The sequence below is a fragment of the Grammomys surdaster genome, unplaced genomic scaffold (genome assembly GCF_004785775.1).
Source record: "Grammomys surdaster isolate TR1022 unplaced genomic scaffold, NIH_TR_1.0 185, whole genome shotgun sequence".
In the NCBI taxonomy this organism is placed as follows: domain Eukaryota; kingdom Metazoa; phylum Chordata; class Mammalia; order Rodentia; family Muridae; genus Grammomys; species Grammomys surdaster.
In genome coordinates this window covers 9,376,148-9,402,946 of record NW_021604630.1, presented here as the reverse complement: position 1 = coordinate 9,402,946, position 26,799 = coordinate 9,376,148, and the positions used below count along the sequence as shown (strand labels likewise).

General features: G+C 39.8%; 1 protein-coding gene across 4 annotated transcripts in view; it reads left to right on the top strand.

Annotated features, from left to right (window-relative positions):
• The window catches only part of Wrn (WRN RecQ like helicase), a 132,339-nt gene that overhangs the window by 91,582 nt on the left and 13,958 nt on the right, over positions 1-26,799 (top strand). For all 4 annotated transcript variants that reach the window (XM_028768204.1, XM_028768202.1, XM_028768203.1 and 1 more), the window contains 9 exons: positions 2,588-2,729; positions 12,197-12,367; positions 12,443-12,540; positions 13,453-13,525; positions 14,264-14,337; positions 21,230-21,305; positions 21,476-21,588; positions 23,362-23,476; positions 26,060-26,191. In XM_028768204.1, coding sequence (XP_028624037.1) covers positions 2,588-2,729; positions 12,197-12,367; positions 12,443-12,540; positions 13,453-13,525; positions 14,264-14,337; positions 21,230-21,305; positions 21,476-21,588; positions 23,362-23,476; positions 26,060-26,191 — 994 coding nt within the window. The remainder of the gene's footprint in view (positions 1-2,587; positions 2,730-12,196; positions 12,368-12,442; positions 12,541-13,452; positions 13,526-14,263; positions 14,338-21,229; positions 21,306-21,475; positions 21,589-23,361; positions 23,477-26,059; positions 26,192-26,799) is intronic.

Sequence of the window (26,799 nt, the reverse complement as noted above, 5' to 3'; positions counted from 1 at the left end):
GAGAGAGAGAGAGAGGGGAGATGGAAAGAACAGGAGGGGGAGGTGACGAGCATTGGTGTGGTGGCACATCTTAAAATTTGTAGCTAAGTTTTGTCCTGGACACTGTATCAGGCAAGCTGATGTTATAGTGTTGAAACAGTTCATTGCCCAGCAAGCCTGTTTTTGCTATAATTTCCATCTTTGAAGTCATCTGATCATAAGTAGTATTTTCACATCTACAAAATACGTTTGCTGTGGCATTTAGATTATTTTCTGACCAAACAACAGCCCCACTTTGTCACGCAAGCCATACAACCTAGAAGATATAATCCCAAATGTGCACAGCCTACACATAAGGACTACAGAAGCAAACGCAAGGTGCAGAGACCCACGTGTACCTGGTGACATCAACATCTGCTTACAAGTCAATAGAATTATTGGAAAAATGAGGAAGGGCTGCTGCATGCCTGTAATGGCAAGTTCAGATGTTCAGACAGGAGATCAAGAGTCTGAGACCAGCCTGACCAAGTGATCTCAAAAAGAACCTAGGTCCCATAGTGGGACTGTGTCTCCAGATACTGAGAATGAAAGCAGAGTAAGCTAGGCGGTGGTGGCGCACGCCTTTAATCCCAGCACTTGGGAGGCAGAGGCAGGCAGATTTCTGAGTTCGAGGCCAGCCTGGTCTACAGAGTCAGTTCCAGGACAGCCAGGGCTACACAGAGAAACCCTGTCTCGAAAAAAATTTCAAAAAAAAAAAAAAAAAAAAGAAAGAAAGAAAGAAAGAAAGAAAGAAAGAAAGAAAGCAGAGTAAGATGCAACAGTAAGCATGACCCACCCCAAAGCTCCCAAAACAACACCCCCACTGAATCTCTGAGGAGATGAAGGAATGAAGAAGGTATCAGCAAGCCAGTTGTAATTAATTTCTTGAAAGCATTTCAGCCATTTGTTCCAATGGCAGCTTACGCGCACGTGTTTTCCACTGAGTCATAAAGCAAACCTTGACAATTGAAGAACTATTCTATTTGGATCATGCTTTTTGCTTTAATGGAGTCAAGCTTGAAAGCAGCAGTGGGAAGAAAAGAGAAATCCCCAAACCCTTAAAAACCAAATAAATAACCTGTGAGTCAAGGCTTATAGCTGATGAGAAAATGTTTTGAACTGGACACTGAAATGAAAGACTTTCACAGCATACCCCGTGATTGATGAAGAGAACAGAGTCAGAGGGGACAAAGAGAATGCTCTGAACAAGCCAGTTTACTGGAAATGCATAAAACTGATCTAATGGACCAGTTTCTTAATGGTCTCTGACAGTGCAAAGGCATGGTGACACTTAAGTGGAATACTCCTCTGCCAGTTATAAGGATTGAGTTCTTCCTTTAAAACCAATGAAAAGAGAACTCTCTAGCCTGCATGGCTTCGATGACAAATTCCAGCAAACATTTAAATGAGGAAATATCCCTGCTTCTATGTGACAGGATGGGCATACTCTGAAAGACAGACCTGCAGGGAAGATCAGCGCTGGCAGAGGTTAAAGGCAGGGAGAATAGATTTGAGAACAGTGCATTCATTGGGTCTTGATTGTGAAGAAGGTTTGATGAGTCTGTATAGAGGGATATGTGTGGTTTATTATACTCTAAATAAAATAAGTACAAGTGGTACCTCTTTGAGTTAGTTGTGTCTCTGGGTACAGTAGCTGTATATCAGAAGTAGCATAAGTCAGGGATAAAAATTTAAAAACTTTTGGGAATTAATGATCACCACAATAATATGTATTTAAGGTGGTAAGATAATGTGTAGGTCACACTTAATGGGATCTTGATGATTTTAAATACTCTGTAGAAAGTCACCTAAGCATCCCACTACAGAGGTAAATGGGAGAATAAACCGAAGCCAGTGGATTTCTTCTTTAAATCAAAACATAATAGCTTTATCTGGAATACAAAATGCATTCTTACTGCTATTCTAAAGATATATGTGATGTGGAAGGTAGTTGAATTTGGTAATTGAATATATCAATTGAGAGTCTTTAAGGACTTCTTTTGTTCTCAAGCTAAAAAAATTCATTACCTTAATGATAATTTTACATCAGCTTGGAGGACGACTAAGGAATGTAACTGTGAAATGTGCCAGCCTGACAAGTTTGTAAGCTCGGTGGTGTAAAATTATTAGGGTTCCAAGTAACATGCTACTGCAACTTTTAACCTAAAACCTTTTTTTTTACCCCTTTCTGGTGTAACGTAATACAAGCATCCAATATTTATATAATTGACCGTGTGGAGCTACCCTGGCCGGGATGCTGCCTCTCTGATGTCCTTGAGCCTGTTTGTCTTCTGTGTGTCTCCATGACATTTAGCTTCTGGGTACCTCGAGAAAGCGCCGTCTGTGATACTATATTATGAGAAAGCACCGTCTGTGATGTATTATTATTTGTGTTTCGTGTCTCAGATAGTAATACACATGCTGTTGATTGTAATAAGCTTGACGTGTAGCTTTGGAAGTGTTAGACACATTGGAATATTTTTTACATGATTCGATGTTGTTATCTTTTGATTTCTAAGGGAGCATGCTATTGTCGGTGTTTTCTAAGTATATTATTACTTTTCTTCAGACCGAATCATTGCTTTACTGCTAACAACTCAGAGGACACATCCCAAGACTTTGGGCCACAAGCATTCCAGCTACTATCTGCTGTGGACATCCTGCAGGAGAAATTTGGAATTGGAATTCCGATTTTATTTCTCCGAGGATCTGTAAGTGTATCTGTAACAGCTCCCGTGAGTTTTTCTGACAGTGCTTTCCACCGTGTGGCTGTAGCTCTAGCTTTCTTGAGATGATTCACTAGCAATGCAGAGACACCTTGAGTCCCACCTTAACCCTGCATCCGTTGCTTGGATACATCTTGTAACACATCAGATGCTGGTTTGCTATGTTGGATTCTGGTGGTCAGCTGTGCGCTGGAGACTGAAAATAGCATATTAGTTTACCACACTGCAATTGCATTAATCCCTAGATTGTTTTTTCTTAGGATAATTAAGGAAAGTTAACTTGCAGTGTGTCAAGGGACTGGTAGAACAAAGTTGTGTCTTCTGATGCCCAGATACGGTTATATTCTTTGTGCAAAACTTTAATTTCAGGGATTATGTTGTAACTGGCTAGGTTCAACAACAGTATACGGCAGCATAGTCTTCCCTCCGATGGTGTTTTATGTTAGAGATATTTAACATTCTAAGAAAGGGCTTTTGTTTATTTTGGTGTTTTACCAGTGAATACGTGATTTAACTGGACTCTTTTCTGTTTTGAGTGATTCATTTGGTCTCATTGTGCTGGCAAATGTCAGGTACAAATACACGTACAGAGCTGGTTTCCTGCAGTCCTCCTGCTTCTATGATTTTATTTCTGAATTAAGAGTCTGTAAATTTAAGAGTTATATATTAATATCACTTAGATAAACCAAGAGTAGAAGGCAGAGTACTTTGTGGATGGGTCTATCTGCTTATTTAAAAACATGCTTTATAGAAGAGGTTAAATGCTCATTTTGTATATAGAATTTTAAAATCATGTAGGTAAGCAGTTGCTTGTTAAATACTCAAGTGCTTCATGTAAATGTTTTTGCGGGTGCTTAGAAAGTAATCTATGGAATTAGTTATGAAATATTTTTAATGAAATGCATTGAAAGCTTGTATTATCCTTTCAAGTGTCAGTGCTTTCAAGATAATGGAGTTTAAATTTTGGGTTTTAAAAGGCAAAAATTCCTATAAATTTAACAACAGAAATGTTACTCAAGCAGTTTTTATTTTTATCAACTCTATGGGACAGCTCAGATGCCATTGAGATGTGTCCATTCATTTTTTATGTTTGTCACCTTTAAAACCCCTGTACCAATGTGTGTATTTAATTTATGAAAAGTGTCCTTGTTTTGATTTGATACGATCCAGCTGTATCCAATATCAATAAATAAGTTTGTTTCTCGTCAAACTTCCAGTGGTCACAAGAGGGATCAGGTTTCACTTATTATTGGAAAACCAAGTCAGGCGTCCTCTACCGGCAGTGTCTTCTGGGAGTCCTCAAATTAAGCAGTTCATCCTTAGTGAAACTTTATACTACCCTTGCTAGCGCAAAGTGTAAAGCTTTTAAAAAGTATCACTTAATGAAAATGTGTGGGTGCCAACGATAGCGAGAGTAAGGCAAGTTACCTTTCTCTGCTTTCGCTGATCTTGATATCTATTGGGATATCAGTGAAAAATTATAACAGTAATTCTCTTGAGAACTAAGTAAGTTGTTCCCCTTAACTAATTTAGGACACGTTAATACCTTTCTATGTAATTTTAATATGTAAGATGATATATCAAACTGTCTTGGAGTTATTTTGAAGAGATGATTTTTATAAGCATAAATTTGGTTTCGTTAGTGCTTGATTCTCTACTACATGTTTTTTAAAAAGTTATAAATGCTTAATTTATCCATAATTTGTAGAATAGAGTTTAAATTTTTTTAATGCGTCTAATTAGAAAATAACGAAGATTGTCTAGAGAACTTTGTCTTAACTGACTAAACAGTTCACCATGTAAAAACCTTTGACATTGCTCAAACATGCCATAAGTTAATCAATGGCCATAATTTAAAGAAAAAACCACATTGATCATTTGCATACCAAGATTAACATCTTCCAAAATGCCTTATCAAAGTGCTAATTTTTATCATGGTCTCAGAATTAGGTACCACTTAATATTTTAGGATGTGCAGGTGTGCAGGTGCTCTCACCTCCGCCTGCGCCTGTGAACACAGAGTGGACATCAGACGTCTCCCTCTGGTACTCTGCATTTCATTCTTATTCTTTTGACAGTTGGTCATCAAACAGGAACTTGGTCTTGGAATCAGTGTCTTGGTTAGACTGGCTTGCCTGTGAGTCCCTGACATTCTCCTGCCTCCAGTTCCTCCCATCGAGCACTGTAGTTATAGCACGTTCTACATACCCAGCTTGTCCTCTTAAATAATAGTTTACTGGTGTTTCAAGAACTTTATAATGTATGCAGTGTATTTTGGTCATAATCATCCTCAGTGTTCTCCGAACTCCTCCCAGGCACATCCCACTGCCTCTTCACTTATCCCAACTTGATAGCTTCCCGCCCCCAACTCCCCTGTCATGGATACAGGCATCTGTTAGAATGTGTTCGGCCCATGAGGAGCTATGCCCATACAGAATGACCCTCGCCCTGAAAAGCCATCATCAGCTGTCAATAGTTGCCCCCTAGGAGCTCATGAACCTTATCTGTACCCCTTGTTGGAAATTTTATTAGCTTGCCTATGTGCAGGCAGCCACGGATGCTGTGAATTAACGGGTGCAGTGGTCTGTCATGTCCAGAAGACACTGTTTTATTCCAGTTCTACATGACCTCTGACCTAACAGTCTCCTTTTGGGACGAACTCTGAGCCTTGAGGGAAAGGAGTGTGACCCTGATGTCCCATTTGTCAATGAACACTCTACAGACACTTGTCCTCTGTGCTTTGACCGGTTGTGAGATTCTGCACTAACCACCACCCACTGCACAAAGAACCTTCTCTGATGAGGCTTGAGCATGGTCCTAATCTAGGGATAGAAATTTGGAGGCAAGTCTAGCAAAATAACAGTAGTAGATTGACCCCTAGGTCTGTGAGTTCCTTGACCAAATGTTCTGGCCAGGTTTACAGTGTCATGTATATATTTCCTCCTGTGGAATGGGTGTGGGATCGGTAGGAAGAGGACAGTACTTAAATCCTGTCAGAAAGTGCTTGCTTAAGCCTACAGAATTCAGACCACTGTTGTACCCATGGCCATATCTGGCCATGCTGGTTGTCATGTTAGTGCCAGGATTAACAATGAATAAGAGGTTGACTTTGTCTCCTCCAACAGCCTGCATAGTACCGTCTAGTATTGTGAAAGCTAGCCAGCCAGTAGAAAGGAAGTTCCTGGTTAGTACCCGCTTGATTTCTCCATGTTCTGTGGCCAAAGCATGTGGTGTCTTCAGGGCCGAAAGCCTTCCTCCTGTTCTTCCATGAGTCCCCAAGCTCCACCCACTGTTTGGCTGGTATCTGTATGTGCCTGAGTCAGCTATTGGGTGGAGCCTCTTAGAGGACAACATGGTCCTCCTGTCTGCAAGCATAACAGAGTATCATTAATATTGTCAGGGATTAGTGCTTGCCATGGGATGGGTCTCAAGTTGGGCCAGTTACTGGTTGGCCATTCCCTCAGTCTCTGCTCCATCCCTCATGCCTGCATTACTTGTAGACAGGATAAATTTGGTGTTGAAAGCTTTGTGGGTTGGTTGGTGTCTCTATTGTTCTATTCAGGTTCCTGCCTGGCTGTAGGAGATGGCCTCTTCAGGTTTCATATCCCCAATGTGGTGAGTGACAGCTAAGGTCACGCCCACTAATTCTTTGTTGCCTCCCTTAGCCCAGGTCTCTGTCTCGTCCTGGAGATGCCACTCACCTTCCCACCCCTGTCAATTGCAGATTTTTATTCATTTTCATGGGTATCTAGCCATCTCTCCTGTCCTTCCCTACATCTGATCCAGAACCCTCCTCATCCCCTCCCAGTTCTCTCCATCCATCTGCCTCTTAGAACTATTTTATTCCTCCTTATACGTGAGATTCAAGCTTTCTCACTTATGCCTTCCTTCTTGTTTAGCTTCTTTGGGTCTATGGAGTATAGCGTGGTACTGTGTGCTCTCTCTTGGGTTTTTGATCTTAGCCATTCTGATGTGTATAAGATGGAACATAAGTGTTGTTTTGATTTGCATCTCCCCAATGACTAAGGGCTTTGAACATTTCTTTATGTGCTTCTCTGCCATTTGAGAGTCCTCTTTTGAGAATTCTCTGTTTAGCTCTGCGTCCCATTTTAAAATTGGGTTATTTGGGTTGTTGTTGTCTAAGTTCTTGAATTCTTTGTAAATTTTGTATATTTGCCCTCTGTCAGATGTAGAAGACCCTTTCCCAATCTGCAGACTGCCTTTTTGTCCTGTTGACAGTGTCCTTTGCCTTACAGCAGCTTTGCAATTTCATGAGGTCCTATTTATCAGTTGTTGATCTTAGAGCCTGAGCCATTGCTGTTCTGTTCAGGAACTTGTCTCCTGTACAGTGCATTCACGGATATTTCCCATTTTTCTCTTCTATGAGATTTAGTGTATCCAGTTTTAGGTCTTTCATCCACTTTGACTTGACTCTTTTATATAAGTGCGTGCGTGCGTGCGTGCGTGTGTGTGTGTGTGTGTGTGTGTGTGTGTGTGTGTGTAGGAAGCTTATAAATAGTAAGTTTCCGTATGGGTTTTTTAAACTTTTGTTACCTCTCTCCCCCTCTCTCTCCTTCTCCACTCTACCCTCTCATCCCACTCTACAGCTTAAACCTCTTCCCCCTTTATATCATGCATATTCCATTATCCCCTCCCCTAACATTTTTTTCTTTCACCTGCCTCTACCAATAAATGGTCCTTTTCTAGTTTTTTGGATTCTACAGGTACTCCAAGTTAAACACACTATTTGGAGTAGTTAATAGTAGGGTCCACATGTAAGTGCGAACATGTGATGATGTTTGTCTTCCTTGGTCTGGGTTCTCCGAATCACTATTGTGTCTCAGCTCAATCCACTTCCCTGAAAATTGTTAGGACTGTAATTTTCTTTATAGCCAAATCAAATTCCATTGTGTATAGGTACCACACTTTCATGATCTATTTCATAATTTAATGGCTGTTTTCATGTCCTAGCAATTATGAGTAGAGCAGCTATGAACATGGATGAGCATGCATCTCTGTAGTAGGAATAGAATCCTTTGGGTATATACCCAGGAGTGATTTATCTGGGCCACAGGATTGATCTAATTTTAACTGTTTGAAGATTCTCTTTACTGATTTCGAAGTAGCCACACCAGTTTTCAGTCTCACCAACAGTTGTACCAGGGCTCCCCAGATCATCACCAGGATTTCTTGTCTTCTGTGTTTTTAAATCTTATCCTTGATGCAGTTTCAACTTGGATTTCTGGTGGTTAAGGATGGTAAACACTTCTAAAAACATTTCCTAGGCATTTGTGTTTCTTCTTCTGAAGCTTCTGTTTAGTTCGATGACCGACTTTTTGTTTTCTTAGTGTTTAGTTTTTCAACTCTTTGTGTGTTCTATATACTAGCTCTCTGTCAGCTGTAGCTGGCATTATTCTATAGGCTGCTCCTTTGGTTATAGGCTGCTCCTTTGGTCATGTAATGGTTTCTTTCTTAGTACAGCCTTTTAATTTATAAGATTCTATTTGTTGATTAGTGGTCATATTTTGTAGATGACTGGGCTCCATTTCAGAAAGTCCTTATCTGAGCTTGTATACTTCGGTGTACTCCATTTTCTTTCTTCTGGAAGTTTCAGAGTTTCAGACCTAACATTGAAACCTTTATTCATTTCTAATTTATTTGCCATATCTACTCTCTATACAAGTGCTGGGGATCTAAACTCAGGTGCTTATACTTAGACATCAAGCACTTTATCTACTGAGCTATCTCCCCAGCCCAGATAACGCTTTTGAGAAAAGATTGGCCCTATTCAGCTATTAGAACTGTTGGTTGATTTGTGTGTGTGTGTGTGTGTGTGTGTGTGTGTATACCTATGTGCCCACATCTGTATGTATCTACTTTAGAGACAAGATCATGCCTAGATTGGCCCTCAACTGATAATTCCGTCTAAGCCTCCTGAGCAGTAAGATTGCAGGCATGTACTACTGTAGTCGGCTGTAACTGCTGGGAGTTCTAACCACTCTCCAAAGTTATAAAAACATGTAGCAGGATGGGCTACTCAGTTTAGTTTTCTAGACAAATTATTTCACTGATTGAAATATATTACTATGGGTTGGGTCTGCTGTTCAGTACTGGAGAACATGGCCAAATGCACAAGGCCCTTGGTTCACGAAAACTTACCTACTGAACCCCTGAAACGACAGCTGTGACTCTCTGGGCTTTAGGGGCTGGAAAGAGGCAGGCTGGCAGGAGGAGAAGGAGGAAGGGAGAGCTAGGAAATTAAGCCTATTTGAGCTACCGAGCATCTGTTTTATGTAAGGCATTACATTTATTTTGCAGAGGATACATGCTGATCTAGCTGAAGGCTAACATCTAGTGTAGATGTTTGGGAAGAAGTGAGTATAATCTAGTACAGAAAGAGACACGGAATGTATGGATGACCGGGAGCTGCTGCGCAAACTTGGAAGAGCGGGCATGGCGTCAGGGTAGTTTGTGAGAGTGCTGGAGATTTCTGTTTTTTTTGGGGGGGGGGCGTTGTAGGTTTAGGGGGATTATAGTTGATGTAGACATTTGGGCACAGAAAGAGGGGAGAAAATAAAAGATAATGCCATTCTCAGCAAGAATAAAATTTACAACAAGAAGCAGTTTAATTTTTGAAGAAGTTTGGAGAAGTGGCAGGTTTTCATTTTTCTTCCCCATTTTCTGTTGTACCAGGCACTAGTCTGAAGGTTTCACCTCTATAGAAACTTGTCCTTTGGGTGGCGTCCTCTGGCCCCCAGGCCTTTACTCATTAGTGCTTGGGCTCTGCACTCTGTAATATGAACTGTATTCTTTTCAAGGACTTTTAAAGGACAAGAACAGTATGAACAATTTCGTCTCCAGATTATATTCCATGTAGCTATACATAGGCCTTTGGAGCTAAAAATGGCTAAATAGATACTATATTCTCTCTGCGATGGCTTTCTCATTCTAAGTAGTTTCGGTTATTCAGTGAATAACTTGGAAATTTCAGCTAACCAGAACATTTATACAGTTTATGAGGATGTCTTGCTCAGAGTAAGATATCATTAAATATTTCCCAAAGCTTTACTGGGGGCTGGAGAGAAGGCTTAGTACTTAAGATCTGCTCTTGCAGAGGACCTGGATGGATTAGCTAGCATCTACATGGCAGATCATTCTGTGACTCCAGATGGAGGGGAATTTGATGCTTTCTTCTGGCTTTTATAGCCAGTGCATGCACATGGTACACATACATATATACATACAGACAGACATATATACATGCATGCAGACATACATATATACATACATAAATACATATAGGGAAACAATCTTACACATTAAACAACAAAAAATGCTTTTTTAAATCCTCATTGTATTGTTTTAAAACAGGTTGCCCAGTTTAGTTTGAGTTTATAGTTGTACCAGGAATATGATTCTTTTAAAACATAGATGTAATATATCAAGGAATAAATAGGTTTCATTCTCTGCCTAGTGGTTACCATAGAAACATGGTTATATCAGTTTATTTACACAGTGCACAGAATTTACAATGATTATTGATCATAAAGGGAAGAGGTACCTTTTACTAATTAGGAAAAGCCTCACTACTTCATCCCAGTAAATGTGCATTTTAAATTTAGGGTTTTTTTTTCTGCTTAGGAAGAAAAGAGGATAGGGCAATGCCAGTTAGGCAACTCAATGCTTTTGATGTTATTTGAAAACAATAGAATCTCCTACCACAAAGTTAGGCCCTACCAGCTCTACATGACTAATCAGGGAACCTGATCACATACTGATAGAGAATATTATATATATATATATATAATTATATTAAATGATATATATTAAGTATATATTAAAATGGTTGCTATAGTTAAACAAAATAACATCTTTTGCATAGTTACACCATTTGACACAGACAGGTGAAAGGTGTTCCTTTCCAGGGTAGTTACAGTGCACTCTAACAGGTATAGTCTCTATGTTGTGTGTCAGTGCTTAAAACACGTTCAGCTGACATGTATTTGACTTCACATACTCAATTCAAATGGACCCACACTGAGGGTTAGCACCCACATAGATGCCTAGTAAGGAAAGGGTGCAACAGCCACCTGTATTGGTTGCCTTTCTCGTCGTGATGACCAGATGCCCCGCAGAAGTGACTTGAGGGAGAAGTTTATTTTGGGTCATGGTTCATAAGATTCGGTCCCTCATGGCAGGGGAGGCGAGGCTTAATATGGATTTGTCCGTAGCATTGGGAACTTGCAGCTGGCCATATCATGGTAGCAGATAGGAAGCTGAGAACTCAGCCCGGGAAGAAGGGGTGGGATGTAGCTCTGAGATCTGCCACCAGTGATCCATTTCCACCAGCCATGCCTCCATCTCCAAAGGTTCCACGACCTCTCAAGAGAGTATCTCCAGCTGAGGACCAATTTCCAAATGCGTGAGCCTGTAAGCTGTGCTTTTACGTCCAGAGCATAACACTGCATGGGTCACGATCACACATGACTCTCTGCAGTCATGTGCGCTTGCAGATAACTGCAGAGGAGTAGCCTTTGCCTACATCCTGCTTGTACATGTCCTGCAAATAGCATCTGATTAACAGAGCTTAAAATCACATTCAGAATTCTGGATGAGAGAAAGTTCTAGAAATGTGTCTGTGACTTTCCAGTTTGTGTAATAGAGGGCACTGTAGACAGAGGTTATAATGACAGATGAATTTCAGTCCAGCACAATCATCTCAAGAACATCAGACACACGTAATTTTCTGTGATGCAGTGTGAGACACACTACAATGCACACTTAAAGCCGTTCAGTGTGGGATCCATGAAATAGGCAGCGAGCGGCTGAAGTGAACGGAGAGTGCTTTAAGAGTACGCGGGCAGACTTCTGTGTTTCAGGACAAGAAACTTGCATGACAGCTTCCTCTTGGCTCTAGGACTTCATGAGTCAAGAGTCTCCCATGAGAGTTCTGCCATCACTCAGAAGTATTAATGGGCGAACATCAACATTTAGCATGCACAGCACAGTGAGAGGAACCATGCAGGGATGCAGGGATGCAGGGATGCAGGGATGCAGGAACGATTGCACAACTCTCGGGCCACACTCTCCCTTATCACTCAGGTTCTAGAATTGAGCTGTAGTCCTGATCATTCTTCAAAAACTGTCAGTCAGAGTTGTAATAGCCAAGGTGAAATATTCTAGACACATATCCAAACGTATCCACTGGGAACCGGTTGCATCTGAATTATGTGAGGATCTTTCTGTATTTAAGACAGAATACTGTTTTCACTACTTGTTCATCAGTTGAAGTGCTCAGAACAAAAAGGCAGAGAGCATAAGAATCGGAGAGGTTTCAAAGCTGAAATTTGCTTTTAAACCCAAAGAATTGCTAGGTAGGCTTTTGCTTTATCTGCTCTGTTTATTTGAATGAGCGTTTTTTTTTTTTTTCGACACTTTGTTTCTGATTTCAGAATTCTCAGCGTCTTCCTGATAAATATCGTCATCATGGGCTTTTTGGTGCTGGCAAGGAGCGAGCAGAGAGTTGGTGGAAGGCCCTTTCTCACCATCTCATAGCTGAAGGATACTTGGTAGAAGTTCCCAGGCAAAACAAATTTATAAAGATTTGTTCCCTCACGAAAAAGGTAAAGAGCACAAAGATCTGCCTGCTTGACTCAGTTCTTCCCACTGTGTATTAAGATGCTTTTTGTTTCTGATAGGGTAGAAAGTGGCTTGGTGAAGCCAGTTTGCAGTCTCCTCCGAGCCTCGTCCTTCAAGCTAACGAAGAGATGTTTCCGAGGAAGGTTCTGTTACCAAGGTTATTTTTTTCGTCTTTCTTCCCCCATTCCCTTTTGGTTTTGCTGAAGTGATTCAAATTCTATCAGTTTATAGACATCGTGCAGGTAAGTCAGTTGTCTTCTTTGAGTACCAGTCATAGAAGTGGGCCATGGGGAAAGAGTAAGTTATAAAACACTTTCCTGGTTGATGTCAAGTATCTGACTGCAAGACATACAGAGGTGCTGTCTTAGATAAGGCTAAAGAAAGTGTTCCTTATAGAAGAAAACAGGCTTAGGGAAATCCTTTTGTTTTGCTTTTTTGAGATAGGGTTTCTCTGCCTAGTCCTGGCCACCCTAGAACTTGCTCTGCAGTCCAGGCTGGCCTCTAGAATTCAGAGATCCACCTGCTTCTCTCTCCCCGATGCTGGGATTAAAGATGCACACCACCACTGCCCAGCCTGTTTTGTGCATCTATAGGTGGTACTGTGCAGATACAATGTGGTGCAAAGACAAAAAGGATTTTAAATTATATTTTAAAAAGGTTTGTGCTATGGTCTTCTGCTACTGTATTGAAATGAGTAGATGAATGTATATGAATTATGGTCACCCTGTGGCCATATAGAATCAAAGGCAGAGCCAGCAAGGTTCTTGTGCATTGCATAGGCATCATGGGGTTGGTGCTAAGGAATTAGTGGCCCATACCTCCCTGCTGGAGGCACAGGAAGCTAATATGCTTGCTGCCTGTGTTTTAGTATCAGTGCAAATATTATTGACCGTGTATCAGTTTTTTGTTTTGTTTTATTTGAAACCCCTTTTTTTGGTGCGAAATCTTTTTTTTAAAAAATATTAGTTCTTAAAGGGTAAGATAATCTCTGGTTTTCTGAGAGTAATGACTCATAAATTGGATGATTACATTTTAACTTAGGGGATATTTTAATTTTACTGTTTTTCAGTTCTAATCCTGTATCTTCAGAAACGACGCAGCATTCCTCTAATCAAAAATCAACTGGTTTAACTTCTGAGCAGGTTTGTTTTTGAGGGATGGATCTTACTATCTCATTCTACATGGAGGCAACTCCTGGTTTAAAGTCTTATATTTGCATGGCACGTATAAAAACCACAAACTACAAAGAGAAAATGTGTGACTAGAATGAAGAGAGAATATATATGACTTCTTGAACAATAAAGAAATAAAAGTAGCTCATAAACTATTTTTCTTTTAATGCTTGTTTTGGCTTGAAGCCAAATAAATGATTTATAAAACAAAGATACATTATACTTAGAGTTAATAAATAAGTCTGATTCCTAAATATTCTCATTAAAGCTATACACACACATACACACCCGTCCCATCTGTAAATGGGCACATGTGTGCTTTCCTGTTGTGTTAGTATCTTAGTAACTACTACAGATTCTTTGTGTATTATTGTGTATAGGCTGTCTCTAGCTGAACATGGTGATGGCAAAATGTGGAATCCAATCTCCTGGTACATCCTTTCTACTGGTTAAGAATGTTGATATGGACCTGAATCACCTTTGTAATTTGGGCTTCTGTGTCTCAGGACATTCTTTGGATTATTTACTTCTTAAACTGTCTTTAACGTCATAAAAAGGTGATGGTTCGACTGCTTATTTTCAGCTTGTTTACTTGAAGAATTGATTGCTTAGGGGAAAAACTGTTATTTTGAGATTTCTTTATATTTAAATTTTTTTTGTAATTTCTTCTTCTTCTTTTTTTAATGGACTTTACTTGTGGAAAAATAGTCTAATTTGGAGAGAACATATTCTTACAAAGTGCCTGAGAAATTTTCTTCTGGAAGTAACATTCCTAAAAAAAGGTACAGTGTTCTAATTTTAATTTATTATAATCGCTTATATTATTGATACTGCCATTTTCCTTTCTTTCCTAAAGAAAAAGGCCTACCAGATATTGCACTGTTTTATTGAAAAAAAAAATCACAATATAACCTCTGTAATTGTAATGACTAAAACAGACACATAGCAAGTTAGGGTGATAGATTGTGCTTCTTGGGTACCTGTATTTACAGCGTTTTATATTACAATTCTAAGCACTTGATGCACCAGTATCTTAAAGCAAGCTCCTAGTATTCTGAAGTCAAAGATACCAAGGGCAGCTTCTGAATGTATAGCTAATGGCATTGCTGGTTCTCATCTCTACAGGTCTACCTCTAGCACTCAGTCACTGTTATCATGTATTTGGGAATACATATCTACAACCCATTTTCAAACAAAGGTATTATGGCAACAAGACTGGAAATGTAAGAATTGTTAGATAATGAAGCTAAGATACTCAGTGTAGTTTTAATATTTTGTTTTCTTGTGCTGGAGATGGAACATAGGACCTGTATGTGCTCAGTAAGCATTCTACCGTCCAGCTACAAACCCTGCTATTCGTGATTTAATCTTACACCGTGGCCTACTGACATAATAGAAGTATGGAAAGTGTATAGAATCTAATATCCTGTCTGAGGATGAGATAAGAGAAAGGTCATGGCTTATATTATATGCAGAGATTAAATGGGCTGTGCTTACATACATATCAGATTAAAGCAAATAGGCTGTAAGACCCACATGCTTTCTATGCATAACACTACTTTGTATCTTACAAAACATTTATCATAGTATTAATTTCCTTATCTTCATTCCATGCTGTTTGTCCATGTGAGATGCAATTGCTTATGTTTTATTTAAATAGAAATAGAAATAGGATATATGACCGTGTTCATCTAGGATCACGAAGCATGTCTACATTAAATGGTAACTGTGTTTCATTTGGCTGCTTTGTAACATGGGCATCGTTATAGGCCCCTGGATTCACAGGAGACATCACCAGTGTTGTCACCACAGTCCCCCAATGGTAATAATTCAGTGGGACATACAGGGAAAGGTATTTATAAAACTACCACCCATGGGGCCTGAGAGATGGATCAGTGGTTTCAAGCACTTACTGTTCTTGCAGAGGAACAGGGTTCAGTTTCCAGTTCCAGAACACAGCAGACTTGTAAGATAGGAGTTGTGAGAAAACATAATGGCTTAAGGAAAATGGAGTTCTTGAAGGTGATGTTTTAGTACTGGATGAGATTGGTACTATTCCTTTCGTTGGGCAAGTTAAGAAGCACATGTTGAAGGGGTTAGATGTTTAAGGGCTAAGGTTAAAAAAGTTTAGGCATATACTGAGTTTGGGCTACCTAAGGAATAGTCCAGAAATTAGTTTAAAAATAAAAACTTATTTATTGTAACAGGAAGGGTGATACCTAGGAGAATCTATGGTGGGAGGAGTAAGGAGAAGAAGAGGAGGAGTAAGAAGAGGAGGAGAAGCTAGGAGATGAGGCGGGGGAGAGAAAGGGGAAGGGGGAGGGGAACATGGAGGCGGATGTTCGTGTGTCTCTGCCAGTCAAAGAGAGTTGGTATATCTAGGTTGGGTATTGGGTTACACCTCTGATTGTATGGGCATCTTGTTATTGAGCATTGCCAAACTTATAAAGCCTATGATTAACATTTTAAAATAAAAATAAAAATTAAAAAAAGAATAAAACTTAGTGTGCAGAAATAAGCAAGACACTCACATATCTGCAACTGTATGTGTGCAGACATGTGCATGAGTTCCTGTGGGAGAAGTTAACATGTATGTATGTGTGTGCATGTGCAAGCCGGAGGTCAATTTTGGGTGTCATTCCTCAGGAGCCATCTACCCTTTTTTTTTTAAATCCTCTCACTGGCCTGTGTATGGCCTTTGTATGGCCTGTGTAGCTGATCAGGTAGGCTAGGGTGACTGATGAGTGAGGTCCAGGACTCCACTTGTCTCTATCTGTCCCCAGTGCTGAGATTAGAAAAGAACACCACAGTGCCTGGCTGTCCTTAAACCTATGTTCTGGAAATCAAACTCTGTTTGTCATGCTTGCATGCCAGGCACCAGCTAAGCTCTCTTCCCAGACCCTGTACTATCATTATTCTTGATGTATTAAATGTTCATTAAATAACACATAGAAGAAGTCCCCTGGTACTTTGAGGCTTATAAAAAGTGCAACATCCCATGGCCTCCCTAAACTCCGGTCATTCTCGTGTCTTCTAGCTGATGTCTCTGGAGTTCACAAGCATCTTTCTAAATGCCATGATTTTAAACCGCTAGTTTTAGTGTATCCATTAAAAATAGTTGACTTTTTATTATGTGATGTTTCCCTTCAATTCCTTGAACATAATGTTTGAGTCACTGTTCTTTGCAATGTCATAACCATAGAAATATTGCAAATAGTTATAAGCAAACTGTGTCGCTTTGGCTACTGTTTCCCTTTCTTGGTGTTAATATCTGTCCTTTTTCTCGAGTTGGCTTTAGTTTTCTTTTTACCGACTCCCCCCTCTGTTCCACCTCCTTTTGTGTCTCTGCTCCTTTGCAGCTGCTTTCTTTCTCTTCTCATCTAAGGAGCACTGAATTTTTGTCATTATATCTTCATTTCTAAAACATCTTGTTTACTTCCATTTTGCAGCCTTTCAAGTAAAAATCAAATGTAAGAATTATTCCTACTTTTTAAATGATGTGCCACTTCAAGGATGTAGTATCCGACCCTCATTGTTGTTGTTTTCTATAGGTAATTTGAAATTTCCTTCTGTGTACTTGTAATAAGCATGCATAATCCATTTTTAAATTATTTTTATCTGGCAGATAAAGACATGGGTTTTCATAGAACATTTTCATACATGTATCATGTAGTTTATTGTTTTTCACCTGCTCCATGGCCCCCACTTCCTTCATCTCTTGCTAGTATCCTTCTCTTCCTCCTCCTGCTTTTGTGGTGTATAGGTCCCATTAATGTAATCCTTACCCCTCTTCCTCCTTCAGTCCTCTTCCCCCATTCTCACAGTGCCTTTGCGTGTGCACGCACATACATGCACACACACATGCACGTGTGTATGTGCGCACACACACACACACACACACCCCTAGATCTGCATATGAGAGAAAGTGTGATATTTTTATTTCTGAGTCTGGCTTACTTTGTTTAGTATAATCATCTGTAGTTGTATCTATTGTCCTGTGAATGTCATAATTGCATTGCTCAAAGCTGAATAACACGGCATTGTGTACGTGTATCTCATTTTCTCTATTCATTCAGTGTTGATGGGCATCTAGGTTGGTTCCATATCCTGGCTGTTGTGAATAATGCATCAATTATAAAGGATGGACAGGTGTTCCTCTGTTGTGTTGACTTAGAGTTCTTTGGAGATGTATCTCCAAACCTGCCTCCTGTGGTGGTTCTATTTTTTGAGAAGTATTCACACTGATTTCTACTTAGTTTGCATTCTCACAAACACTGAATAAGGCTTCTGTTATCCCCACATCTTTGTCTGCATTTGTTGTTTGTTTCCTTGATGATACCCATTCTATTGGAGTGAGATGGGTACCAGAACAGTTTTTAATTTGTATTTCTGATGGCTGACGGTATTGAACATCTTTTTCTCATTATTTGACATTTGTATTTTAATCCTTTGAGAATCATCAGCTCAGCTCATTGAGTTATTGATTTGAAATTGTTAGAATTTATTTTTATATATATTACATATTAAGTTACAGTTAATGAGATTTTCCTACCATTTTGCAGACTTTCTCTTCACATTGCTGATTGCTTCCTTTGCTTTGCCGATGCTTTTTAATTTCATTCAACCCCGTGTGTGGCTGCACCTTGCCCTGTGGGATCCTTGCCTAGGCCTGTACCTTGAAGTGTTCTCTTAGAGTACTTTCAGAATTCTAGGAATTTTAGGGCCAGAAATATAGATCTATCTATCTATCTATCTATCTATCTATCTATCTATCTATCTATCTATCTCCATCCATCCCCAGTTTTCCTGGCATTCTTTGCTGTTTTTTTCTCCATTGTATATTTTTGAAGCCTTTATAGAAAATCAAGTAACTACCATTGTGGTTTAATTCTGCCATTGTATTCCCTTGGTCCACACATCTGTTTCTGTGCCAGTGTCTTTTTGTTTTGTTTTGTTTTTTAGTGTGTCTTTAGTCTAATTTGAGATCAGTTATTGCAACGTCTTCCGTTTGCCTTCTGCTTAGGATCGCTTTTGCCATTTGGTGTCATTTTGCTTCTCTTTAAATTTTAGAAATTCTTTTCTCTTTCTATGAAGAATATCTTTTGAATTTTGATGGGGATTATGTTGAATACAGATAAGCTTCTGTAATTTAGTTATCGTCACCATATTCTGACAAATCTGTGTGTACTGAGGGTTCTTCTGTCTTTTAATGTCTTCAACTTTTCTCAAAGCTTCAAGTTGCAGAAGGCTTTCGAGTCCTTGGTAGGTTTATTCCTAGGTTTTTGAAGCTGCTATTAGTGGGCCCTCCTACCCCGACTTCTTAATCAAGTTCGTTACTTGAAGTGTAAGGAAGCTACTGACTTTAGTGTACTCATTTTACAACCTACCCTGTAGCTGAAAAACGTTTGAGTCTGACAGTTTTCTGGTAGAATCATTAGATTCTTTAAAAATTAGGATCATATCATCTGCAAGTAGGAATAATTTTACTATTTGTATGCCTTTGTTTCTTCCTCATATTTAACTTAGCCTTTTAGCACAAGATTGAATACAAATGGAAAAACTAGGGACCTTTGTCTCATTCCTGATTTTAGAGAAAATATTTTCATTTTCCCCTCATTTATCATGTTGGCTGTAGGCTTACCGTCTGTGGCCATTATATTAAGGTAGATTCCTTCTATTTGTAATTTCTTAAGGTATTTTTTTTCCATGAGGACCATGGAACTTTGTCAAAGGCTATTCATGTATACACTGAGAAGCTCATGTCCTGGATGCTGTCCTTGAGTCTTCTAACATTGCTTTTTCCATTTATTGTGCTGAAGCATGGTTGTATCCCTAGAATCTATCCCCTTGGCCTTTGTGTATGACCTTGTGTGTTCCTGAATTTTATTGGCAGGTTTATTTTTGCATTTATACTCATCGTGGATATTGGTCCATAGCCTCTCTGTGTCTCTCTGTCTCTGTGTCTCTCCATCTCTGTTTCTCTGTGTTTGCGTGCATGCTTCTCCTTATCTTTTGATAAGGTAATACTAGCTTCACGAAATGAATTTGGTACTGTTCTTTCTCTTTGTATTGCTTGGAACAGTTTGAGGAGCATCGCTGTTTGCTCGTTTGTCTTTAGATTTGGTGGAATTCAGCAGTGAGTCCACCTGCTCCTGGGCTTCTCACTGATAGAAGACTGTAATCACTGTTTTCCATGTGTGTAGGATAAAATACCTGACAAGAGCAACTTTGGGAAGGCAGAGTGTGTGTTGGCTCTCATTTTGAGGTACACTCCGTCATGGTAGCAGGCCTTGAGCAGCAGATTGCACCTGTAGTCAGTAGCAGAAGGAAATGAATATTCACACTTCGTTTCTCCCTTGTTTTTACATAGCCTGGGATCCCAGCCCATGGAATTCCCACCCCTGTATTCAAGGTGGGTCTTCCCACCGCAGTTAACCTGACCTGTAATTTCTAAGTAAATAACCAAGGCTGATGCTGGTCTAACCCTAGATCCCATCAAGTTCCTAGTCAGTGCCATCGCCCAGGCTGTCACTGCTTCAGTTGTGCTGCATGGTTTTTATTAAAATTTCTCTTCGTACGTGTCTATGTTAGTGATATCACTTAGAATTTTGCAAGAAATTGTGGTAGTGAGATTTTGGTTTACTAAAAGTCGCCATGGTAACAGCTTGTCGTTATTAAGAGTCCCTGAAAACAAGGAAAAGTTAAAGTGGGTGATGACTGAGGGGATGGAGGCATGGTTCAGAGCCTTGGGGTACCCACTGACAGTGGAAGGAGAGAACTGGCTCCTTCAGTTTCTCCTCAGACCTATATACATGCACCATGGCATGCATGCATACTCATACACTAAATTTAAAAGTTTAAATGTGAATTAAAGGAGATTTATAATTTTCTTGATTAACTGTATTGTTTGAACTGCAAGTTGACTTACTATATATGATAGGATTTGATAAATGTGTGAATGGATTCTTACTTTTTACTGTAATTACTGAATTCTTGGAACAGAAATTTGCAAACATTTCTGGAATACTGATCACATTTACTTTCTTATTTTCAACAAGAAGAAATTTAATCCTGATATATTTTATCTTATACAAATCCATTTTTGCTGATTTTTTTTTCCTGTTTATAACTAGCCCATCAGTGAGAAATGCTCCCTGTGAGATATCTAGCTTGCCTGCCAGTACAGTTCCTTTCTGATACTTTGATACATTCTCTACAGTTGTTGAAAAGTCCAAAACAAAATTGTGTCTTTTGTCATATATTTGTTTGTTTGATTTAAAAAAAAAATCTGAGTAATTTCTTGACTGATATTGCCTACCAACAAGAATCAGAGATTTCACAGAAAGAACAGACTATATTCCTATTGGTCAGGAGGGTATTTTCTTCTCTGAGGATAAGCCATATTTTGTTTCCAAGCACGTGGCTGAGAAGGAGGATTTGTGGATGCTCCCTTTCAGCCACTATAAAAGAACTAACAGACTTTTAACTGTAGCATTACAATAAATGACCTGATCCAAAATGTTAGTATCTAGGCTGTTGCACCTGAAGCACAGATTGCCTTACTTGTGTTGTATTACGAAGTACCAGTTTTGGAAAGATTCTTATTTGAAGTATGAAATAAAAAGGAATTAAGGAAAGAAGGAGAACATATTTATTTTCTTTTAAATATTTTAGTGTCGCGATGCAGTCACCAGGAACATCTTCCAGCTCCTCAGAACCTGCCATCTCAGCCCAGGAGCTGGACGCTCGGGTAAGGCTTTCCTACGGTGGTGGACAGCTTAAGAAAAGGTAGCTAGTACTCTAAGGCAGATGAGCTCATTTCATTGTAACAGAACGGTGGTGCCTGGAGTTCTGAAGGAAAAGGCAACTTCTTGCTAAGTGCGTTTTAAAAAGCAGCGCTGTGTCCTTGTTTCTTGCTAGACTGTGTTATATGCCAGGTTGGTGGAAGCGAGGCAGAAACACGCTAGTAAGATGGATGTACCTCCGGCTATCTTAGCAACAAACAAGGTTCTGCTGGACATGGCCAAAAAGAGGTAAGCTGCTCACGATCCGATTCTCTGTGATACTATAGATTTCTGAAACATATCGTTAGCTAACAATATGACCACGGCCACAGCCTGGGATGGACTGTCACGTCTCCTATGCTAATGTGCGGTCTCAGATACCCTCTGATTCCATGCCTCCACATGGGGGAATCATATTCAGTTTTAAAAACTGCATCCAGGGGGCTGGTGAGATGGCTCAGCAGTCAAATCCCAGCAACCACATGGTGGCTCACAGCCATTTGTAATGAGATCTGATGCCCTCCTATGGGTGTCTGAAGACAGTGACAGTGTACTTTGGGCCAGAGCAAGCAGTGCCGGGAGCGAGCGGGGCGTGGGTGGGGTGGGGTGCAAGCAGGGCCGGAGCAAGCGGAAAAAGGGAAGGGGGAAAATCACATCCATCAGCCATTCAACCTCTGAACCCAATGTCACCTGAACACCTCTTCCTCTTCTCTCATGTTTCTAAGCTTTCAGTTGTACCTGATGTTCTTAGTGACATGCTTAAAACTTCACTTCTTACTTCGTTTCTCTTAGTTTCTTTCTTCCTCTTATTTATTCTTGATTTAATTTCAACTCTTGATTTAGACATTCTTGTGTCAATCCATTCCGTTGGGCCTTTCTTCATATTGTGTTACTTCAGACCTTTCCAGAACTTCCTATTGCAGAAGCCTCTTAGTTGGCCACTCCCTCGCACTGGTAACTAAAAACAAGTTGATCACACAGCCTTGGCTTCTTTGACTTAGAATTCAAGTCCCCTCTATTTTAATTACTTTTATTTTTTTACAGTCCAGTTGTTATTCCCCTCCCAGTCCACCTTCCCACAGTCCCGCATCCCATTCCTCCTCCCCCCATCTCCAAGAGAATGTCACTCGGAAGAACAAGATATTTAGTAAGCGTGTAGAACTTATTTCCAAAGTTTGGGCTATTCCTTTAAAACTTTGTTTCTGTCTGTCACCAAATTTCACTTAATAGGTATTGCTTAAATGCAGGATGTTCTAAGGATCCTTAACACGTAGTAATTTACATGTTACTATAACTATTTTGTTAAGTAGTCTAAGATGGCACGTTACTATTCAGAGAATATACTTAAGGTATAACAGTAATCACTAAATTGTTGGATTTTAGAAAGATGACATTATATACTCTTTGATATTGGACATACTGGAAAATGTTGAGCGCGATGACTCATGGATCTTTTTATCCTTAAAAGTACAGCGTAGAAGTTGTATCATAATAAGGGCATTTAAAGTGGAAATGTTCTAACTAGCGCCATGGACTTCAAGCAGACTCAAAGAAACCCATTGAGCTAAAGGCCTAGTGAGCCAGTTTACTGTTACCAGAGACATTTTACAGGAAAGAAATGTGAATGAGACTTACTTCTAAGTTTCTTAGTCCTTTCCACTGTCCCACCGTTTAGAGCCTCATAGTTTCCATGTCTGTGACTAATATGAGTAGCCAAGTGGAACACTGGGTGTTAGCATATCTTTTCTGATAACGGCCTCTCCACCAGTTAGAACTGAGTTTTGTGGTAATAGCTGTGGGGCCTTTATTTGTTAACTGTTTACATACCAAGTCTGTCAGTTGAGGGAAGAAGAGAAAGGAATCACGAGGTGGCCATTTGTATAAAGCACTGGTTCTGATTGTAGGAAGGACACAGTTACAGAGTACAGAATGAGGCTGACCATGAGCTGCATCCTCGGAGTGATACTGTCTCAGTGGCCTCCTCATAATTCTCTCTCTCTCTCTTTTGTTTGTAAACGGCAGACCGACTACCATTGAAAACGTGAAACAGATCGATGGTGTCTCTGAAGGCAAAGCTACTCTGTTAGCCCCTCTGTTGGAAGTCATCAAACATTTCTGTCAAGTAAATAGTGTTCAGGTAATATTCTGGTTTACATCAGCTCTTCGAGAGTAACACTTTTGGCCATTTCAGAGACAACACTCTCTTTGTTTGCATTTCTACCTGGACCCTTAGAGAATGCATTCAGATTGTTTTACAGTAAATGATTGTAATAACATGTTAGCTACATACTTCTTAAAATTAACTGATGCAGCATCTCCCTCTGTAGCCCAGGCTTCCCTGGAATTGACCTTATAGCCCATTTGGCCCTGAACTTGGATTCCTAGCTCAGTCTTCCAGTTTGAGGACTATAGGCAGGAACCGTCATGCCTGGGAGTTACCTACCTTTATTTATTTATTGACGTTAAAGTAGCTGTCAATATACGCATCTTCAATGGGAGAGTGTTATTTTAAGTTTGGATATGTGTTGTATTTTGCCTGACGTGTTCTTTTATTCTCCAGTATGGCAGTTAGAAGTTGAAGCTGTGTATGGATCCTCACTGTTAGTTGGCTAGGAGCTTAGCCCCTTCAGTGTCCTTTGCTTCTGCATGTGTGCTAATCAGTGCCCCTTTCTGCCATTAGGAATGCTCTGATTTCAGCTTTCCCTTTCTTCTCTGCAGTCTTTGCAGTGTTTCCTCATTTCAGCTGATGATTTCTTGTTCCAACACAAAGACCATTTCCATGGAGCTGTTTGTTTGTTTTACTCTTTTCTTCAAACTCCATGTGTAAACCCCAGTGTGAGACGAGCCCGTCCGTGGCTGTGAAGACTGCTGGTCTGAGTCAGGGACTCAGCGCTTCAGCTCTGGTTTTCCCTGTGAATGTGACATTGTCTTCCATTTCCCTGGGTCTCCATTTGCTTCTCTGAACCACAGAAGTGATGACTTCCATCCTGGGTCAGAGACGTGGTGATATTCATTAGAGAAATTAAGCAGCCATAGCCCTGCGTGGGCTCGTTTCTCCCTGGCAAGCCTCCCGGGTCCTCTTCAGAGCACTCTTCCCTGATCCACATAGGGTGTCTGATGTTTGTGTATACTGTATCCTCTTTTGAAACAGAATACTTTCGGCAACCTTAACATTTCTCTTTCATAATATTAAACAAGCAACTGTATGAAGTTCATTGCATTTCATATCAGATATTTTGAAAATGAAATTGTTGTATCTTGATGATTATATGAGGAATGTCACACTGGCAGTAACCGGGGGAGCATGTTCTCTGTGAGCGCTTAGTGATCTTCCTTCATGAGTAAGTGCTGTTGTCTGAACGTGAGGGATTGCTTCACCCAGCTCCTCTTCAAGACAGGAGACGGAATGCAGGGTAAAAGAGAAAGGCCCCAAAGGGCCAAAGGGCGGGCGTCCAAACAACCATCCTGAGTCTTCTGGAGAGAGAAAAATGACTTGTGCAGTTAGCCTGCGTTATTGAAAACATTTATTAAACAAATAGCCACTATATTTAATAAGCTTTTAATATATTTGCTTCAAATATATTTGTATTTTTATTGAGCTCCCTAAATGACAAGATAAAGAAACAAAATGTCCTTAAAGCGAAGCCCATAATTGTTTTCTCACAAATCTTTGTTTAATAGAGTGCAATGTTATATTATCTTACCAAGATGAATCCAGGTTTATTCACTAGGAGCCTGGGCCCAGTACATTATTAAGCTCTTTCCCCCTTGCTTATTATAACTAAATATGCTGTTTTAATCTGACTTTTATATATGACTAAAAAATAAACAGTTTTCATTTATTTATTTTAAAGCTTAAGAAAATTCCATTTTTTTGATGAATTTTATTTTTTAATATCTCCCTGTTCTTTCTTTTGTGTATTTCATAAGGGACTATACCTAAGAGAGTTTTTTTTAAGTACATCTTTTAAGTATTTTATGTATTTAGTTTTCAATAAGTGTGTGTGTGTGTGTGTGTGTGTGTGTGTGTAGGATCCACCTGATGTGGTGTTGGACATAAAATTCAAGTCCTTTAGGAGAGTCTTACCCACTGAGTCATCCATTCAGTCCTATATCTAAGGCTTTACATGCTGCCTGAAGGCCGGAGCTCTGGTTGGGTTGTGTGTTTTACAGTTAATTATACAACATATTTTAACATAAATGCATACATATGCATATACATACATACATATATAGTTATGTACATATACAGATATTGTGAGGATATGACTCTTTATGATCTATGTGCCTATTCTGTGATTATGGTATGTAACCTTGTATACTGACTGTGTTCACTTCCAGAGAATTAGAGGATTAGCTTAGAGACATTAGTTAGAACATTATATACATGTACACACACACACACACAGACACACAGACACACAGACACACACACAGAGAGAGACACACACACACACACACACACAGTTCCTTTTGGATTCTACTGAACCCAAGAGAAGATGAGAAAGTTTGTTACATGCTCTTAAGTTATTTAACCTTTTAAGTCGACATGTAAAACATTCCCCCTCTTTTGCATTCCCCATGAAAACTTGGTCATTTAGAAATTGGGTGTTCCGTTCTTCTGTAGAGCCTCACAGCCAAGCATTGATCACTCTGTAGATGGTGTTGTTATGTCTGTCATTATCTTATTCTGGTTTGTGCTACATTTAAAATTCTGCAGACAGACCTCTTTTCCAGTACCAAATGTCACAAGGACCAGGAGAAAAGTCGGGAAATGGAAAAGAAAGACTGCTCACTCCCCCAGTCTGCGGCTGTCACATACGCTCTATTCCAGGAAAAGAAAATGTCCTTAGTAAGTGCTGCCTTGAAGGTGACAAAGCCGTCCGTGTGCTCTTGTATTTTCTCAACTTTTCAGGGTTGAAGCTGTGACTTGGGGTCTCTTACTTCTTGTCAAACAGTAAGTCTCATCTTTAATTTTCAGACATACTGGCATTCTCTGTTTCCGGTAAGCCTTTCTCTGTCAGGTAGTAACTGCAAGACTAGTGTGACCGTGGTCATCTTAACAGAGAACATGACTTCACACATCTTCACAGGGAACATGACTGAGGCTCAGGGAGAATGTAGCAAAAGGACTTTAAAAGCAGTATAAAACCATTAGTATATTTGAGGAAACACAAAGACAAAATGTGATCCAGTAATACCAAATGCAGATATACCATTCTTTACACCATTTACTACGAAACATGAGAAGCCATGAATTATGGAGTGTGTGTAATTTTTAGTCCACCATACCTTTGGTTCCGCACACTTACTGAGTGTGTGGGAGCCCCTGGGCTGTATCCCAAGCACCACCAGAGAAAATAATTCAGTCATCTGAACAGAAACAGAGCACGAAGCCGTGGAAACATGCTATTATGTGTGTACGGTGTATACACTGTCTATATGTTATATACAGCCTCT